The sequence below is a fragment of the Stegodyphus dumicola genome, chromosome 2 (assembly GCF_044657685.1).
Source record: "Stegodyphus dumicola isolate Sdum_Otavi_A_Nest chromosome 2, ASM4465768v1".
Taxonomy (NCBI): Eukaryota; Metazoa; Arthropoda; class Arachnida; order Araneae; family Eresidae; genus Stegodyphus; species Stegodyphus dumicola.
Window position 1 is genome coordinate 41582715 of NC_140769.1, and position 21399 is coordinate 41604113.

A 21399-nucleotide genomic window follows, 5' to 3' on the forward strand; every position below is an offset into this window, starting at 1 on the left:
TTCTACTTCTGCCCTTAGCATGTTGTTGTTGACATGCGCAGAAACGACATTACTTTCCGGTCCCCCTGTTACAAGCAAATTTAAAGCCGCTATCTGCAGCAGAATGCGGATCTGTGACTCCTACTGATTAATACTACTTTGCCTTCTTAAAAATCATTATTCTTAGTTATTAAAAATTTTTTTTTATATTTCTTTTTAGAGAAAATATATATCTCCTTTAAAACACAAATTATTATTTCAGCAGCCACAGCAATTGTTAAAATTTTTCTTTTTTGTATAATATATATATATAAACATGTTATTGCCAAAATTTCGAATCAGTGGCGGAAGATACTTCATCTGCTTCATTTCGCATTGGTATTTTCAAACAAGAGTAAAATTAAATTGAATATTTATTCACTGTGTAACTTGTGGATATAACTAATAAACTTATTCACCGCTTCGAATAAATAAACATAACATCCGCTACCCAACTCAAATTAGGCGCAACTTCTAAACTAACACGTTAACACGTTATTCGTGTTTTGTCAATTTCTCTCTCTCTTTCTCTCAATTTACACTTTCATTTGCTTTTTAAATCTGATCTAATTTACATTCTGGGAAACAACTTGAAGTAACAAGAAAATGTAATATAACAATAACGTGTTGATCTAACTAAACCTCATACGGTTGTAGAGTCATTAGGAATTTTTGACGCGGTTGGACGTGAAAAATGTGCAGTGCCCTCGCCGAGATTCGAACCCTGGATCTCTCAAATACGCATCAAGTATGCTTCCAATTACACTACGAAGGTATGCAGAAAGGAAAGAGAAAATACCTTATACGCTTACACAGATGTTTAATTTGGGACCTATTTTATCTTATATAACATTTCAAAATTTTAAGTCTTCTAACGTTACCTATATTATTACGTCTAGAATTTTTTGCTATGTTTGATGGCGTTATATTTCTTTAGTTGTTCAATTTTTCAGAATCACATTACTCTATTTCTTTTATGTTGCACGTAGAAGTGGCTGCTCCTCTAACAATTTTTGCTTCTCTTGTTTAGACTCAATCATTTTAGTTTCAGATTTAAATGCATGTGCCTGGAGGGGTGAGGTATATTCCAGGATAAGCCTTACTTACATACTGTTTGGTTCTTCAGTATTGATTGCAGTAAAATCTCTGCATGATCTCTAACTTGTTAAATGCTTTATTAGTGCGATTTTTAGTATGTTCAGTAGAACGAAAATGTGTGAGCACCTTAGTACTTTGCGTTCTTGGAGAGATGAGGCTGATAAATATTATTAACAGAGTGGTGGTGATGGAATAAGTGGTAAAAGTGGTTGAATAAGAACAGAGTCCTGAAGAAATTATCATCTCAAATTCTTTCATCTTTAGAGCTAACTCCATTATATCTTATTGCCTTGACTGTAATTTCTCTACTTCACAAATAATCGTAATCTACTATAATAGCGCTTGTTTTTTACTCTCTGATATAGGTGACTCCTATACGCTTTTTCTTTTATTATAACGACAGTTCTGAATTTCTTCAAGACGAAAGTTTGTTTAATCCACTTAATGGAGAGATCGGAACACATAGATTTGTACATTTCTACATAATTAACACAGTATTTAATAATAAGAATTATTATTATTAGACTTCATACCTGTGTTACCTTCTTTATAAAGCAAAAAGCAAAATGTATTCTAAACAATTAGGATTAAAGGTATTTCAATATGTATTCCAAACCAAGTTAGAGATATCAGCTCATAGGAACCTTCAAACAATGCCAAAAAGCTAATGGCAAGTCAAAAAAGTACAGTTACAAGTAGCACAAATTTTATTGTACCCCAGTTTACAATATTAATTATCAATGCTGATATTTTTATTTAATCGGCAACAAAATAAATTCAGAATAGTCCATTTCGTTATTTAAAACAGTATATATAATATTTTTTAATTCATTTTCTCATCTCATTCATTCATTTAATCATAAGAGCAGGGCACTGGAAAATTTTTAGTACAATTTTTAGTAAAAAATTTTTAGTTTTTCTAGTACAATCATGCAGTTATCAAAAGAATTAAGTTTGTTACCTGTGTGTTGTGTAAATGATCTTGAATAGGTTTTAAGCATTGTGCTGCAATAGTCTTAGTTTGTGTGACTCTACAGGCAGCATAGTAAACAGAATGTTATAAGTCACATGGAATACCCATGAATATTACAGGAGTACTGTAGTAGAATTTGTTCAAAGGTGATTTAATTTAGAAAACCTATAAAGAAAAGAAAATTTCGTGAAAGTTCTGAATTCTTTTTTAAATTATAAATTCTAAAAGTATAAATAGTGTAGATTTCTTTGCCATGCATTGTTTATTAGCAAGAAAACTGTGGATTTTTCTCAAAAATATGGAAGTTTAATACATAGGACAACTTAAAAAAATGTCTGATGTTTCAAAGTGGGAACTCAAATTTGAAAACTTTTGTAGGTAATGATTAATAGAGATGAACAGTTTTAATCATAAGGAAACCATTAGCTTCTATGAACTTTAATCATATAAGGAAAAATGACTTATTTATATGATTTAAGGAAGAATTCTTTGCATAAAATGAAGAAAAGAACTTACTAAGAATTTCTTTTTTTTATTAAATGTAAAGCGTTTTATTAAACGATTAAATAAAAACGTTCGCTTCATTAAGTAATCAGAAATAATTGTTTTATTTATGAAGAGTTCTAAAGGTAATTATACCTCAACTTGTGATTCACTGACGGTTTCGAATTAAAATAAAAACAGAAGAGAAGAAATGAATGATAGCAAAAGTTATTTTTTATGCTTTCGTGCAATGAAAAGCCGATACATTTATTCATAAAGTTGAATCTATTGTAGAGATACAATAGTTGCTTTCACGCGCATCTGTGAGTTACGTACTATGTCAGCAAGGAATCTGGAGAGAATTTAAATTTATGCAGTTATGTTGCGCGTCAGCAATACAAATAACACAGCTGTACCTAACCTTGAACTTCAGAGAAACAAGACGTAAATTTTATACTTTCGTGGAAATGTGTTTTGATCATTATTTATCTATAATTCATACTCTTTCAAGAAAACATTTTCTTACGCTGAAAAACGTTAAAGCAGTGGTTCTCAAACTTTTTTGTCTCGTGCATCGCTTTCACTCTCCCTTTTTAAAACTTTAAAAATACAATTATAATTATTTAGATTTATGAAATTATTAACTGCACAGCAGGAATCAGAGGAATCAGAGGGAGTCAGGCTGACTGTAGCCCCCCCCTGAAACAATGAAATTCTATTCCTGAAACTATTAAAACCAGGCCGGATTCTCCCATGGTTAATAAACCCTGTGTTAAGGTGTTCAAAATAAATTTTACCACCTTTTATGGCATCTGAAATTAGTCTTTTAAAATATTGTTTGGGAAAATAAAAGTAGCCTTTATTTTTTTAAAAGTTTTATTGAAAAAAATAATCGTTATTATTTTTAAATTAAAAGTTTATTTTTAATACTGTTGAATATAAATTATCATATATAATATAATCAAACTTCGGTAGTGAGTTCACCTCGGAACTTTTATTATTATTATTTTTAACGGCGGGCACTAACCATTTTTACGCTTTCACGGCCGGAAACGGTGGTAAGTTTATTACGGAGGCACCTAAGTCGTCACTACAGTCGGCCATCGTTACCTCCTAAGAACGGACAATTTACATCCATGCCTTGTCCGGGATTCGTGCCCTTGGTTATTGCAGCAGGCTCTGCAAACCACTCTTCCGTTTGGGCGAAACATTTTTCGAGATAAAAAATATATTTATCTTAAAGATTTTCTTATTTTAAATTGAAAGTTAATCTTAAAAACAAGAACTGTTTTATTTACTGTCCTAACATTTTTCATGGGTTTCAGAATTGTTATAGATCGATTGTGGTTGCATATATAATAAGAAATTTAAATTATTTCTCAAATGTGTACTATGAATCGTAATTCTTTTCTATCGTTTCATCCTTAGATAAAATATAAGTTTCTTAGTATAATGCATTTTATGCAATGATACTTTTTTTAAATATTTTTCTTTGATAGATACTTCGGGAGGGAAACGAAAATGAATTCAGGGCCCGGTATTATCTCGTATTGTCGAAACATGCCTTTTAAAAACTGAATTATTTTTGCTGCAATGAAAAATAATAATTGAGTAGAAGTACTAATTCAGAATGACGTAATAAGCGGAGTTCCCTATCAAACAGTGCAGCGAAAAGTGAAGAGAGAAATGTGACGTGATAAACCGAGCGACGTATTATCCAGATGATGGCTTAAAGAGGTTCGATTGCGTCCCGAAAATGAAATTTTTCTCTTCTCTTACATCGAAATAAGCTAAAAATATATCGTGTGCGTAAACATATTTTCTAATATAATTTTATCATTTTTTCCAATGCAGTTATTTTAAACAACGCAGAACAAACATAAGGATGTCCTTATCGTGATGCTTCATTCAGTCACCAGATTAAATAATCCCCAGATCTGAAATAATTTGTTATTATTTCTCGCTACGCTTTGTGCTTTTATCAGTCTTCCGTTAGGTGTATGAGGTGGGTCACTTTTGGAAAGTATTTGCTTCACTATAAGGGCGATAATTTTTGAAATATGGCAGCTTATTTCAATACTGAAAAAGGAAAGTCGTTGCTAATAATGTCTAAGCTTCGCCAAGATATCAAAGTCCATTTAGTTCCTCGAACTGAAGAACCTTCAAATATCCCTAACGCACGCTACGGCCACCTGATAACGTATCTTCCATCGGTTAACAGTACTCGAGATTTGACTCCAAAACAGATTTATATTTTTCATTGTCAGTTCATGACTTAATTTAACGTTTGACACACGTGCATCAAATACATATTTACGTCATGATACTAGAGCTAAAAATTTCAGACGGAACTTATACATGTGTCAAATTTCAACAATTGAATGTGGGAAGCAAAAGAATGAAACAGACTAATTCCGTCTCGTAATTTTTTAAATATTTTAGAAAAGCCAGTAGCAGCTTCAAAATTTTTTTTGTATAGTAATAATATATGCATCTGTAGACATCTGCGCTGAAAGGTAAATTTTATTTTCCCTGATAATCTTCATTCTAGAGTGTATGAAAAAGAATCATATTTTTATTCTGCTTAATGTGTATGATGTTTCCCTTACCAGCACATATTTCTCTCCTTTATTATTTCGTTATTCTTCTAATTAGGTTTGATAATGCCTGTTGTTTTGTAAGGATTTTAAGTTTTAATAACGTTTATTTTATTTTAAAACTTTGCTATCCTCTCTTATTTTCCATTTCCGGCCAGAATAAATGCAATATGCAGAATATTGCAAACTGTTGAGTATTTAAGTTGTGGCTTTTAGTCGAGAGAGAGAGAGACTTCTCCCTGCTTTTCCTCGCAAGCGCTTTTCATTCAGTTGCTGTCTGCCTTTTAGACCAGAACTTAGTTCTCTTTGATACTTAAAACGTACAGTAGTTCTCGCATTCTGCTCACTACATACGTAAAGTTTAAAAGGCGAATCTTCGCGTTAGTCTGTGTAAAGTATCTGACTTTAGTTCTTATTTAATTTAGTTAGCTTGTAGTTCTTATTTAATTTAGTTAGCTTGTAGTTCTTATTTTTACGTTTCAGATGATAAGTACTGGTCCTTGTATCCCGAAGTGTGGGAACAGCTGTAAATTGTGAGAAATAAAGGGTAATTAAACCCTTCCCATTCTGTCGTGTCTTCTACACTTGAACGAACATAGTTTTAAGCAAACTCCCTGTTCTTACTCAGGACTCTAGTATGTTCGCAGAGGTAATTAGAACAAATAAAAGTTCTGTTAATTTCAATATTTGTATTCATTTAGATACCTGCAGTTTTCAATTAACAAATAATAATAACAATAGCTCCTATACTGTATCTACTAACTGATTATTTAATAGCCTATAAAACAAAAGGATCTTACGGTAATAGCATAAACATGCAATAATACTTGTTTGAAAGTCCAGAATCTTATCTTACCAATTGAGTGTGTAGCTTTATCTAACCACAGACTTACGCTTTATTTGAATTATTTTTCGTGAGAATAAAATCTGAAGCATTTTGAATATATCAGTAATAAATGGAATTATTCGTTCATAGAAATCTTGTTACGTAAATGTTCTTTAAGCGATAGAAAAGTATACAAACATTCTCACACTGAGCCCATTAATACTGAGAAGTATTTTATAACCCAATTAATAAGGCACTGCATATGTGAATGCCATTTGAAGAAATGCACATTATTTAAATGACATAAGTTCGTGAGAAAATAGCTATTATTACTATGGTTAAAGTGAGAAAAAATATGGTAATCCATTTGTTTACTAACTTTCAAAAAAATATTCTATACATTTAAAAAAAAAACGTGGAAGGAAACAAAACAGATAGAAAATTTCTGATTAAAGTAGCTCCTAAAATCTATACTATTAAAATCTTTGCGTATCTGTCCTGTTTGTTTGCTTATTTGTTTGTGGCATTATCTCCACCGGAAGCGAAAGGAGTTGAGTTTCGAGAGAGGTACCCCAGATTTAAAAAAAAAATTGCAGGACATTTCGACTATTATTATCTTCTTACGACTTTCATTAGCCGATATATTAATTAAAAACTCTGAAAACGCTAATTTTTGCCCTCATTTTTGCGAGTGGTAGCACTCGCGCACGCTGGAGATAAAAATCTGCTTTATTTCAAAAAGTGTTGCCACTGTTCGCTTTAAAATCGTAGTTTCTTAAAACATTTTAAATTTCATAGAATATGAAATAAAAATAGCATTGACAACCTTTAAATATATTATTATTATTATATAAGGCCATATTCTGACGTTGAAGAAAGAATAGGATTGAATGAGACGTCATTGTATGTCGAAAAAGTTTCCTTAGTGTCAGTATTTTAAATAAATATCTGCTGGTGGCAACTTTTTCGTTTTTCAGATTAGGATAATTGATATGGTATATTATTACCATCGTAATTCTTTTATTGATGTAGAGAAAAAAAGTTTTTATATTATATTAAATTTAAATCATGACGTCATATGTATACGTATTAACCTGACGTGTCAAAAGTTATTGTTTCCTGGTTTGGCAACAAAAAATTTATTTACGAATTGGTTTGTTGCTGGGAAAGAATGAACTGATTTCATTCATGTTGAAATGTTTTCATGCACTTTTTTTTCAGGTGTACATAGAACTTTGTTTCAAACTTTGAAAAGTTATTCAAAAGGAAGCAGTTAAAATTTTCATTTATTTCAAATTTTATCAGCCAGTTAAAATTTTTATGGTTAGACAAAAAAAAACAGAAACGAATGATTGTACAAATATTTTCGCATTACTTAATAAAAATTACATATCTTAACTTTCTCCAGAGCTATACTGTAAACAAATCTAGAGCAAAGCTTGTATAATTTATAAAATACTTCGGAATTCTGTTTCCAGTGAGTCAATGGTAAGCATCCTTCTGTGTAACCAAAAATAGTCGCATAACTTCGAATGGTTACCCATCTCCGTGAAGACAGTTATGTTTTGATTTTCCTACTGTACGTCTCGTTCCATCCATAAACACGCGAAAAATACTTTCTCTCACTGCGAATAATACTCATATTTCTTTACTTGACGGATCATTAGTAAGCATGTCAAAAAATGGGAAAGAATCAAGAATTTTCTGAAAGCGATTCAGACAGTTGTAATAACTTTTGCGTATTACCGCATTCATGTGCGATGAGGAAGAACACGTGCACTCTATGCATGAGTCATACTTTGGTCTTTAACATCTGCTACAATCAAGATTTAGACCAATTCCTACGGTCTTTAAAATACGCTAAATAGTGACTTATTCCGCAATGAATAAATTTAGTTTTCCTTTTATAAAACTAGTCGCAATTTCTTCTCAATAGTGATATTTTCGAAGGCGTAAGAGAAATGTAAAACACATTAATATTTTTGCATTCTGAAACTATTTTTTCTGTAGTACATCTACCATTCAAGTCCGTAATAACACTGCTTGAAATTATATTAACGCACAGTTTATAACGACTTTATTCTATATCGGATACACCACTATAGTGTAATAGACCATTACACGTGTCGTTATACTGGAAGAGAACTAATTCGTCTAGTAAAATAAATGCAGTAGTCATCTTCACAAGATAATAACTTTTATATTTAACAAGAACATGTTACAAGGACGCATGCGTCTGCACGCGAGCACCAGCGGAATTAGACTACTCACTGAGATACAGATACGGTTATATTTAGGTACATACAATTACTTTAAAGTTACAGCTTTAAATTATAACATCTTGTGTGCCTTGGTAACATAAAATACGAAACGTCTTAAAACTTTGCATGAATTAGCACTATGTCTCCTTCTTGTAAAGTACCACAGAGACAGGATAAAGGGTGTAAAGGACCCTTTGATTTGATTCAAACAAAAGTGAACAGAAGGTACCATTCGTGCTTATAGAAGTTAGCATTTATGACTTAAATGAAAGGTAATGAATTTGATTTAACTAAGTAAAAGGAAGTTGCGTAATGGCTACACAATTAGAGTAACGCGCAAGTTGGCTTTGTCCTAAGATCGGCGTGACAAGCCTAATGACGAAAATAACGCAACGCCACAGAATACAGCTCTCAAGGGAATCAATTTAATAACGTGCCTTCAGCAGGCAGAACACGCTCTGATTCTATCTTCCTTTAAATACTCTTTCCTTTATACCTCATTTGAATATCACACAAAATAGAAAATTTTCATTCTGACAGGGAAATGGGAAATCAGGAGGACAGAAAACCAAATTAACATAAAATAACTGATGAACATAAAATAACTGATTAAAGAAACTAAAAGAGACCTTACAGAATATATGAGATAATGTAGTTAAATAAAGATTTAGAAATTAAATAACAGTTCAAAAGTCCAGTTTCTGTTAAACTGCCTCAATATCGCCAAGTACTTAATGTATACGTATTTGACACATCATACGTAGCAAGGATTAAATCTCACTACTCTCGAACGAGTACTTTTCCTTGGAGGCAAAGATGGTACTTCGTTTGATGATTCCGCTGAGCTAATGGTCGGGGTTGTTGAATCGCTAGGAATAAATAGTGCTTTTGGTGAACTGCCTCTAGACATAACCGGACTCATTGATAAACTGTCACTAGGAAGAACTGGAGTGGGTGATACGCCGTATTAAGTAGTGAACGCTGGCTTCAAATGATCAATTCCAATAACGAATTACTTTCAGAAGAATATCAGAATGGTGAAATCCGTTTGATAATGTTATAAGAATCATCGTACGGTTGTATGAAGGATTCTTTTATTGTGTCATTGTGCATAAAAAAAACATATCAGCAAGTCTCTAAGGAGGCGTATATAAAACAGAAATGTGTAATATGTAAAAAAGTAGAAGTTGAAAAACATTCCCGTATGGTGTTGCACAGATGTTGGACGAAAACTGCAGAATCCATGTGCAACATATAGTTAGAGAGCTGTTAGAATTCTCTAGGTAAAGACAAAGTTGTTCCGTACAGCATCTCAGAACATATACCACCAAAGTCCTCTTTGAAAGCTGAGTGGAGGCCAAGAAGAACAGTTGGTAAAGTTTCTGTCCAGAGTAAGTTATAATGGCTTTTTAAAGCTTGTTCAAGGGTCCGGTGAAATCGTTCAACCAGTCCATTGCTAGACGGTTGATATGGGGAAGTTCAAATATGGCGAATTACTTATATTTTGTTGCGTGAAGAAATTAATTGAGACTTGAACTGTCATTCTTGGTCCGTAGTTATACTTTTTGAGGCTCAATTTTGCATTCACCGTGCAACAGGTGGCAAGTGACTGTTTCAGCTGTAATATCTCGCAAAGGTATATAGCCTAACGAGAAAAACAATCTATAAAGATAACAATGTATGTCTATCCCTCAGCTGGACGAAAGGATCCCAGGATGGCAAGTTGAATGCACTCGGATTTTGAGAAACACGAAACGATTGCAAAGGGCTACCGAGTGTGTCGATGAATTTTCTATTTCTGAGAGTCTGTGCACAGTGTTCAATTCGATATGTATTTTAAAATACATTTTTATTGGAAACAAAATACGACACATTTGGATATGTACACAAAGCAATATATCAGTTTTTAATGACAATGTTGTTCTCGTTTATTCATAATTTAATGCAGCAATCTGATTTCAGAGAATGTCGAATAATTTTAATAGTTCTATTTTCCGATTCTCTGAAAAAAGGATGGTAATTTTGCTGTGATTTATGACAGGTTTTACAAATACAGATAAAAATTAAATATGAGGAAAAAATTCGGGTTAAAAATCATCTCCTCCCCCCCCCAAACAAAACTTTCCTTTCAGTTCCTCGTTACTAAATAAAGGATGTTTCCTATCGTTCTAATGAATGAAAGCGTTTCAGGACTCGTACAAGTGGGATCGGTACAAAGAAATAGACAATATTTTGTAAGAAAATGCATCTTTGGATTTGATTGTCTTATTGCTGAAATCAGAGAACCTGAAAATAATAACAAAAAAAAAAAAAAAAAAAAAAAAAAAATTCGCTCTTGGTGGCACTTTGTGAGCTGCAATTTTGAAAACAGTTTTCTTTACATGTTTGTTGTTATTTATTGTTACGACTGCCTTTGGATTTGGAAAGCAAATAGTAAGCAGTCTTCCTACGGGTTCTGTTATTTCCTATGCGTCGATTTTGATTTTCGTGTAGTGGCTTTGGACTCGTGTCATGCGGTGGGCGAGTGAAAAAAAAGGTTAATCTCTTTCTCAGGCCAAAGAAAGAAAAAATGGCGTTACATAATTTTATTTTCGCCAGTGACACTGACTGACCTTCGAGGGTCTGGCCCCCATGACCAATGTACGTGACACGTGGTTGTGTCAAAGGCCAGTTTTAATTGATAATTAGGGAAAAGGATACGTAATGAAAATATTTTTAAAGAAAAGAACGGAGAGGAGAGAAAAAAAAAAAAAGAAATGCGAACTGACAGAGTTTGCGATGAGGTAAAAGACGAAACATATAAAAAAATGAGTAGAAAAGAAGGAAGAGAGGAATTAGCGGAGAGTGCTTTAACTCCAGCTTGAGAAGATCTGAAATTTCCATTTTCCGATGACGAAGCGATGTTTCGTTCTACTGGGAATTAAAACGAAATTGTTTCCTGAGTGTTATCATTATTTTCATCTTAAAACGATCTTCAGATCTCCGATATTCTGATTTTTCGCTTGTGATATGATCTGAGAAGGAAGTGATAAGATCTTAGAAGGAAGCGATATGATCTGAGAAGATAGTCTATTGGAATTTAAGAAGAAACTCTTTCCTGTGTTTCTTCGTTCATTCCAGTTCGAAAAATATCTAGAGATTTTGATTTAATTGTGATGAGCTGAGCGAAGAAATATTACAATCTGTTGATATTCAGTAAGCGAATATTACCTTAGTGTCTTAACTAATTGTGATTCGGTGATTCCTAAGTGACTTCGATGGTTTCGACCAGCTTACTGCACCCGACTATAAACTATAGAATATGATAAAATTGGGAACCCTTCAGGTAACAATGAGGTATTCTCCTGCTATATTTCACTGCTCCGCTGGAAACGGACGCCGGACTCGGAAAGTTGAGTCTTTAGGGATATGCCCCCAGCTTCGTATAGCTATTACACAGGTTTAGCTTTCCCCGAAACCCCTAAAGATGTCTCATATAAGTATCATCGTCTCCTCTTAGATAGCTCAACGGAGGAATTCTTTAGAACATTTAAAGTCTAGCTGTCTACGCAAATCTAATTCTAAATCTGCCGATGTTTATAAATAACATTTTGTACCAAGGTTAAGTGTAAACTTACTTTATATTTATATTTCAGTGCTTTTATTTATGATCTGATATGTCTTCCTAAGGAATTTTATATCGTGTCCGATATTGGCATTTATTGTGCATTTGTGTAAAATCTTAAGAAATATTAAAAATTAGAATTATATATTATTTACCTCTCTTCCTTTGTTCTAAGCGTAAGTTTCAAAACGGCTTTTATCAAACTAAAACCTGGGTATAACTACTGCGAATCATTTTAAAAATAGCAGTAACTTTCAGACGTACCGATTCACTTAGTAAATATGACATAATAGAGTCGTACCTCCCATCCGCTAATTCAATATCCGTAGTTCTGTGTGGCAGAGAGCGGAAAGGAATATGCGGTAAATTTTCTAAATTGTAAAAGCGAAGTCACAGAGATCTTAGCTGAAATGCAGCAATTTAATTTCGCCCGTTATTCTTTTACGCATCTGAATGACTGTTTTAGGCGGATGTAACTAACTACAGAAACGAAAAGGAAATATGTGTTCTGAACAGGAAATTTTCAAACAGCTCATACTCGAAATTTCTTATCATAAATATGGTCGTAAGCAATTTCATCTCTCGGGTTCAGAGAGTATTTGCCTGTTATAGCAATTCTCTTGCTCATTAAAAATTCTGTATACCACAATATCGCCCTCAAAATATAAAACTATTTTTGTTACAAACATATTGTTGCGAAATGCCCATCTGCGGCGAGATAGCTTACCCGCAAAGAGGGGGTTATGGTTGTCAGGAAGTGGCAGGGAATGACAGGCTTGCCATATTTGACGCAAACTTGGCCATTTGGCAAAAATATCCCATAGACGGAGCGGGAACATTCTAAAACGCTTTCTGAGAATATTTTCGAAGGCAGTTTAAAGCTATATGGACCCTGCTTGTATTCGGTGAAAGTAGTGTGTCTTGAGTTCAGAGATTATCTTGAGAGCGATCGAACGAGTCGGGAGCTGTACTTTAGTGCTTTGCCGTGAAGCGTTCTTCACCGTTATAGCTTGAGGCTGTGTTGCTGATTCAGCGTGTTTATCGTAGTTTTTCGACGGCTGTAAGCGTGTCTAAAGGCCAGTTTACATCTGTCAGAGCCGCTCGTAGCGAGTCGCTCGTCCGTGCGTTTCGAACCGAGTGAACGGACTTGTACTCTGATAGATTGTTTACACCAATCAGAGTGGGCTGACAACTCGCCTCCGTTTGTTTACGAAATGGATACCGACGTGGCAGCTACAGGAAAGAATATGCATTGAACATACATAGATGTTCTTTGGCTGCAGTGCTTGAAGTCTGGGAAGCAGTTTCAAACGAATTAATTTCTGCTCTTGCGAGAGGAAAAAGAAAAGGAGAAGAAAAGGAAATGGGTACGTGACTGGGTAGCTTGCCGCGATGAATTAGGAGTATCAAATGAACTATTAAATGAATTTCGGACGAGAATGTCCAAAGTTACAAAAACGTTATTGCATATCTGATAGAAGAATTTAAACGAAACTCAGTTTGAGAGAAGTTATTTAGTCAACTGTGGTTACTGAAATTCAAATTAACGAAGTTTTTCTACTATATACAACTGTTTATTTACATCTAATTAATCATTTACAAAATAATGTAAAAGTAATAATGTGCTTTATTATTTATTAATAGAGAGAATATATTTATTCATCCAGAATCCACAGAATCAATAGCTCTCTGTGCATGTAATTAATTATGCAGAGTTCTGACTGGAACTGTGTTATTTCTAGAGAAGAATGCAAAATTAACACATAAAATATTTATTCAAAGCAACGGCAGAAGTAAAATGTATAATATCTACCTAATTATTCAGAAAATCTTAAATAAATAAGTAGCAAAAAACTTAGGAGCATTACATATATTACCACAGGTAAAAGAATATGTATATTATGACATAGTTCCAACAGGAAGATATTTATCTCAAATTCTTACTTTTGGATCCTACTTAAATTGTGTTTCTGGACAACACACAAAGTGATATCAACAAAATTAATAATGGTTAAATATAGTGATTATATTTTACTTTTAAAATGCTAAAACGGATAGTTTAAGAAGATTAGAATTCATCTAGCATAATTTGTATAAGCCTTAATACACCTTCAGTACACATCCAAGCTGAACATGTTTCACATCCAAGCTGAATTTTAACGAATTATAGCCCAGAATGCTTTTATACAAAGCAAGAAATTTAAATATCCACAATAAAACAGATCTATTTATTTTTTTTCATAATTTCATTTTTATTTTTATAGTTTATAATATCATATATTTATTGCATCATCATGTAGGATGCTTGTAGAAAAACGAATATAAGCTCACATAATTATAGAAGTATGCAACATCTTAATGAAGCAGTGAAGTGTTCCCTAAAACACTTCATAAGATGCGTATGCATTAAAAAGTGCCATGGTTTGGCTATCGCTTTACATCTCGGCATTATAGAACTCACTATCACGACGCCCCTGCGAACGCTGCTCGGACTAAATGCCCGGATAGATTTTCAACAGGTTCAAAGTAGAAACGGAAGCGCTGACTCATCTCCCCTACGTTTCTACTCCGTCGAAGTGAGCGTTTACACTGTCAAAGTAATCGTAACGAGCGACTCGTTCCGAGCCGCTCTGACAGGTGTAAACTGACCTTTATGGAAATGTTCTGCCACTTGGGTTTTGTAATGGATCATTTCTTCAGCACAACTATTGGCTTACTGTCAGGATACCCAAATTTATCTTCTCTAACTTTTTAATCACTCTACGGATCTGGGTCGGTTGATGTTGAAGAAGTTATTTGCCGGATACTAGGTCACGCCAATCCATATTTAACCTCGTATTTTTAACAATGCCTGCAATATTCAGGACATTGGATAGGAACAGTGGTCAACGTGCAGGATTTCCTGGATAAAGCATCCGTATTTCCGTGGGAGGAACCACTACGATATTTTATCTCAACACTCCTGGAGTCTTTGAATCCATCTGGCTATTTGGTCTTTCAGGATATCTGAAATTCAATAGCCAGGTTAGGGAAGCATGATCGGTCTGCAACAAGAATTTTCAAGAGATAATGATGGAAATGTTCTATGGCTTTTACAATAGAAGCAATTCTTTACGGGTGATGCAGTAATTCATTTCCGGTTTGGAAAGCACCTACTCTAATAGGCTATTATTCGCTCTTGACCATAAAGAATAGCTACCACACTTTCGTTGCACGCATTTGTTTGCCGGTATGGGAATATGCGAGCACAGGCGTAGATGTTAACGCCGCTTTCAACTGATTAAAAGATTTTTCTCGCAATAATAAATAAGGGTGTGGGTTCGAACCCCACTTCCGACACCAACTGTTGCGTTCTACGGGTTCGTGGATTTGGAGTAACTGGTGATAACTTGATGACGAATCAAAATACAATTAATCGGTCAGCATTCCACAGGACAGTTCCAAAGACACATTTACTGCTGTCGAAAAACTACGATAAACACGCTAAAACGATCAGCAACATAGATTCAGTCTATATTGGTGAAGCCAGTTCACGGGAAAACACTAATGTACAGTTCCCGATTCTCGATCGCTCTGAAGCTAATCTTTAACCTCAAGGCACACTACTTTCTCTGCGTACAGACCGGGTATATATAGCTTTAACCAACATTCAAGAAAACCGCTAAGAAAGAGTTCGAGAATGTTCTCGCTCCGTCTATGGCATATCGCTAATTTTGACACCAAATCTGGCAACCCTGCTACTTTCTGGCAACTCTAATCCCGCTTTGTCGGGAAGCTATCTCACCGCATCTGAGCATTTTGCAACAATATGGAAAATATTTGTATGATATTAAAGCTATAAAATGAATAATTCTTATTTCTGTCACCATTAGAAGAAGTGTATTATGATGTACAGTACAAAAAACCCATTAATTTATTTCTTGCTTGCCTTTTGAGGACTACGCTAATATATTCAGAATCCTTTATTTTTTCCATAGTTATAAGGAAACGTAAACGCTCTCTTATTTTATTGCATTTATTAACGCTACATTTCATGTATTGCTGTGTATAGAACGCTTTATTATTACATTATTTAATCTTGATTATGTCTTATTTGCCTAATTCATCAATTAAACCTAATTATGTAAGTTATACGAATATACTCTTTTATATAACATTTATCATTATCCGCAGTTCCTTGGAACATATTACCTACAGATGCTGGCGTATTATTTTAATATTTTGAAAAAAAGGCTCTTTTTGACAGAGCCAAGCATAAGTCATTACTTACATTTAAGTGAAATCTGGCCTTAATGTACAAAAGTGATGAAAATCCCATTTCACAAAAGCAAATGCTAAGTGTGTGTAACGCTGCTTTGTGGATAAGTCTCTTACTGTGTTCCCCAGAATTGTTCTGTTTTTCAAATTTCATTTGAAGATAGCCATTGGTTCCTATTTCAATAAGATAGTCTTTTATTAAGCTCTCCGTCGTCTATCGAATTTGGGTCAAACAGATATAGATCCAATATCCAACTTTGATAATAGTTACGGCTTCAAAATTTCCATGAAATAATTCAAAGCTATTGGAGGTATATTCATGTTCATATGCAATTATTATGTTACTTTTCTACTCCGATAGAAACAAGAAAAGAATGTTTCAAAATTATTTTCTACTACATATCTTTAACCATTTAGTTCTTCAATAAATGAAGGTAAATATTCATTAGTTGTTATTTAAGTTCTGCTAAATACTTGCATTAATTTGTTCGGTACATATAGTTTTATTATTTCCTCAGAGTACTGTAAAAGACCTTTTCTTTGTTACTGCATAGATATGGCAGAAGCTTCTGTAAGGTCTTTTGAATTACATGCAACATAAAATTTTGTGATTATAAATCTGGCATCAAATCGTGGCATTCTAGATTTCAAGATGTTAAGTTTTACTATGCAATACCCAAAGAGTAACCTTCCTTGGAAATAAGTTATAAATCTCTCGTCACTGAACTCATCACTTCACAAAACAGAATTCAAGCATGATTTCAGTACTTCTAAATCATAATAAATATAAATTTTCGCTTAACTAAAGCAGCTAGAATAGTATATAGAGCACAAGGAGTATTAAATATATAAATTTATCCAAACAAATAAGGAAACATATAATTTCAAACCACAAAATATATGAACAATTCTCCAGAATTCGTAGCACGTGTTATTCAAATAATGTAGGATAGTAACAATCACCAGGAACAACAGAAAACTTTTTAAGAAAACATGACTCTTCTTATCTGTTTTCGTCGCTGAAACAGGCAAGAGGAAAACTTAGTAGGTTATGAACTTCACCCTTAAAAAGGACATCAAAACAAAATGCACGATTTAATATTTCCGTCCGCTACATACAGTATAGATTTAGAATGATGTGGTTCATGGTTTCCATTTGTGAGTAATTTAAATATTTTTCCCTTAAATTTTGCATATTTTTTGCTACTTTTACTTGCGGGTACCAACTGCAGGACACTTGAAAAATTCATTTGTGCCCTATTTTTATTACAACAAACTTTGCTCCAAACGCTTAAGTAGCATTCAGTATTCTCACGGGCAGTAGTTTGTATCAAACAATTGGGAATTACTCTCGTACCACCGGAATGCTTTCTCTCGTACACCGGCATGTATCCAAACTAAGAACCACTGGTTTAAAGAGTAATTATAATCCGAAGGGGGAAATCCCGCATGTCACGGAACGTCAGAGGGAGGTAGTTTTACCGTAAATAGAAACAGTGAACCTGGTGTTTACTCTACACTCAGCTATTATACTTCAAGCGAGCTTATTAGAGATAAAAGAGGAAACACGGAAAGAAAACGAGCGACACTGCGTTTTTTTTTTTATGGCAGAGGGTATAAGTGGCATTGAAATTCATCGACGGAGGATTAGAGTTTATGAAAAATACTGCATGTCACTCACAAGCAGACAGACGAGTGCTGTAAATGCAACAGAGGACAGGCAAACGACGAGCGAAGTCGCGCAGTAAAGCACATCATAGCTGCTGTTGCTGCAAAAGTGAATGAGTTCATACAAAAAGAAAAACGTATAACGACAGAGAAAAGATGGCTGAATTTGTCTGCTTGCGTGTTGGAATTCTTCATGCGATTGCGGTGGAGTAGCTGAAGTTATGTATAGTTTAAATTGAGCTTTGAACGAGAAAGATCTCTTGTCAGCTTTATGAAACGCAGAGGCAAGGCGAATGCACAGCATTATAAAATGATGCTGATTTCATTGCGACGGCCTATCAAATCGAAAAGATTTGGAAAGTTTTTCAACATCATTCTTTCCTTTCGTGGTAACGTTTGACCTACATACAACAAATGCAATCAGATCTTCTCAAGAAATTCAGCTGGGAAGTCCTGAGCCATTCGCCCCAGAAGCCTGTACCTTTCATCCTGTTGAGTTCGCAGTTTTGGTGCTTTGCAAAGACAACGATAGCATTAAAAAGAGGATTCGGAGATGGATCCAAGAACAACTTGAGAATGTAAATTGCATGTTTAGTGTTCCGCTGATATAAGTGCCTAAATACCAACGGTAAATATTTTTAAGGAATAGTAAATTGTTTCTATTACGAAATCTTCAACTTGTTTTTTAACGAATGCCTCTTACATACTCGCAGATTCATAATTTCAAATTAAGAAATGAATTAAATAAGATAGGTTTTTCGGGTTATGGTAAATTTTGGTGGTGTAATCCATTTTAGTAGACCTTTTCACAGGACTTAAATTCATATATAGGAGCTATTGGAACAAAGAGTCAGTGATAACAAACCTTTATGTTTTCTGCAGAGTAAATGCTAAAATGAAAACACTAAATAAATGCAAAATAAGAAAAAATAAAAATGTAAATAAAAAGAGATCAAAACTGCTCTTCTTGTTACCAATTATAATTTTTGAGACCGTATATATTGTACCTTTTTTTGTTTCACTTAAACGTCACTGAAAGGAGTGAGCATTTTAGATTGAGATGTATACTGCTAGAGAAGAAGAGGGAGAATGACCTTGTTTGCTTACATTAGCTACATAAGTCACGTGATTTCTGGGTCATCGGAATGTATCTCATTACAGAGTTTTCAGAATTACTAATACATCTGAAGCAATTTACTTTCTCAAATTACTAACTTAAATAGGAATACCGTTGTTAATAAACAATACAGAGGAATAAAATGTTAAATTTTAATCTACTTTCCGCTATTTCCTTGCTATTTGTTAACTTACTTTAAAAAGCTATGAGTTGTATTGCAGTTCTACTTGGAGTAACAGAGTTAATGATAGAAAATTTAAAGTTTGATAGAAAAAACAAAAATAACAATTTTATATACAATGTGCAACGTGAATGCGAAGACAAAGTACGAAGAACATGGAGAATGAAAGGTCATTTTAGTAACGATATTTGCAAGAAGTAATGTTTGATATCTACAAGAATTGTTCAAATGAATGATCACAAACTGCAGTACATGTGCTATGATAGAGATGTACCATGAAAGTCAAATTTCACAATCACTCTTCTACTAGTAAAAAGCCTTTTAATCAAAAAGGTCAAAGAAATCGAAATCACTGAAAACTAAAAATGCTCTAATATTTTTTATATTATTTGTTTCATTAGTTTTCATGTGTCATTTTTTTCCTAATTAAAAAAATGACACATTGAAAAGTGTTTCGTTTATATGCATGATGTAAATATTTGAAGAAACGTTTATTTTGTTTATCTAATATATCTGTGTTTTTATTTATTGTAACTAAAAACTCAAATATAGTATAGCGTTCCTTAAAAATTTTAGAGCTTAAGAGCGTTCCTCGATAAGAAAAGTTCGGGAAAAGCTTAAAAGGCATCGAAAACGCTGGAACCACAGTCAGGGCCGTTTTTAGCGGGGTGCAGCGCGTAAAAGTACGCGGGTGGCCAAAATTAGAGGGGGCCGGACTCTCGCGACATCACGCCTAATTTTAATTCATTGCAAGTACTTTTATACTGTTTCCCATATGTAAGCACTTAGTGAATATGAAATAAACATTTTATTAATCATTGAGCATTTTTTTTTTTTTTTTTTTAATTTGGGGGCGACAATCTTAGGAAAGTACGCACATGCTTTCGCATGGCATGCAGTTGTGAAGATGGAATTTTAAAATCACAGTTATATCGTAAAATTTTAATAGTCAGTTAAAACAAGATATCCGTCAACAAAGATTTAATAATCAAAGTTTGCAGTTGATTATTTTTTGCAATTTATGAGCATTTAAAAACCCAAATTTAAAGGCAAAATCATCTTATAATTCCTCTCTTCCTGTAGGTGCAGATATCATTCACAAAGAGTGCAAATGGCAATGCGATTATATCATCGGAGATCTTCTAATTGCAAAGATCGGCTACAAGTACCAAATGGGATTCCACCAGTTCCAGCATTAAGATTGCAAGCAATGGGGGCAAGCGGCCCTCGAGACACATTAGGAGCCAACAGGCAAAGATCCCAATCTCTTTTTCCAGGAAGTCCAAATTGCCTTACTGTGCCACAGAGGACCCGTTCACGTTCTTTATCGTTTAGCGGACCTTCAAAACCTGCGGAGTGTGTACTCACAGCAATGGAAGAAGAACATATATTCCGATGCTATACTCGAGTTATGTATATATTGCTGGGAGGACTGGCTGCAGTTGCAACAGGGTTAGTATTTTATGGAGTCAGAACGTTTACAATGATCTGATACTAATTGACAAAAGTGTTGTAGATATATCAAAATACAGCAATCATTCAATTATTGGGACTGACTGTGTTGTATTAGTTGACAGACACAAGATGTCTGGATTTAACATTCTGGGAAAATAACCATATTTAGAAAACTCTCTACATTAATGCATTAAAATTATCTACTTTTTTAGCTGGAATTAATTACATATTTTTGAAAATTGAAGACTATGTGTAGACTTTTGCTTCTTCTGAAAAAATTTAGATATGTGCATTTATATTATACTTAAAAACTTTTACCCAGTAAACACTGACGAGGGACAAATACCAGATGGATCTCAGAGAAATAAAAATTAACATCGCTGAATGAGATGGCATTCATGTACATAAATTATGGCTGTATAAGTTTAATAAACTTGATAATTACACTCTTTTTAAATGTGATTTATAATTAAGGTGTTGATTATTGTAATTCATAAATATTCATATGAGTTCTACATTGATGAGAGCAGAAACTTCTCAGATTTATCATTAAATGAATATCCATACTTTTGATTTTTGAAAAATCAAATTAGTCAAAATCATAATTTATTACTAAATTTATTTATCTGCAAACAATGTTCTTTTATATTTTCTCTATTAAATTTTATGTATTTGGAATTCAGATAGAAGAAATATCATTACATCTTTTCAAAAAGTACTGAATTTCAAATGATTAAAATAATAAAAGTTTTGGACACTATATATATATAAAAATTTGAGTCTATTGAGAATAAATTTGAGAATATAACACATATGAATATTTGTGAACTCCTACATAACAGTCAAAATTACTTCCTGCGA

General features: G+C 33.5%; 1 protein-coding gene across 7 annotated transcripts in view; it reads left to right on the forward strand.

The window, feature by feature from the left end:
* The window catches only part of LOC118202599 (uncharacterized), a 65264-nt gene extending 44275 nt beyond the window's left edge, over positions 1-20989 (forward strand). For 2 of the 7 annotated variants that reach the window (XR_015039414.1, XR_015039417.1), the window contains exon 2: positions 20167-20305. Coding sequence is in view for 2 of the 7 variants with exons in the window: in XM_085810626.1 (XP_085666752.1) it covers positions 20167-20575 (409 nt within the window). In the remaining 5 variants the exon portion in view is untranslated. Of the gene's footprint in view, positions 1-4387; positions 5089-5652; positions 5819-20166 lie in introns of those variants that run through there. The other 5 variants (XM_085810626.1, XM_085810625.1, XR_015039416.1 and 2 more) reach the window with 4 other exon arrangements.
* Positions 20990-21399: the final 410 nt, after the last annotated feature.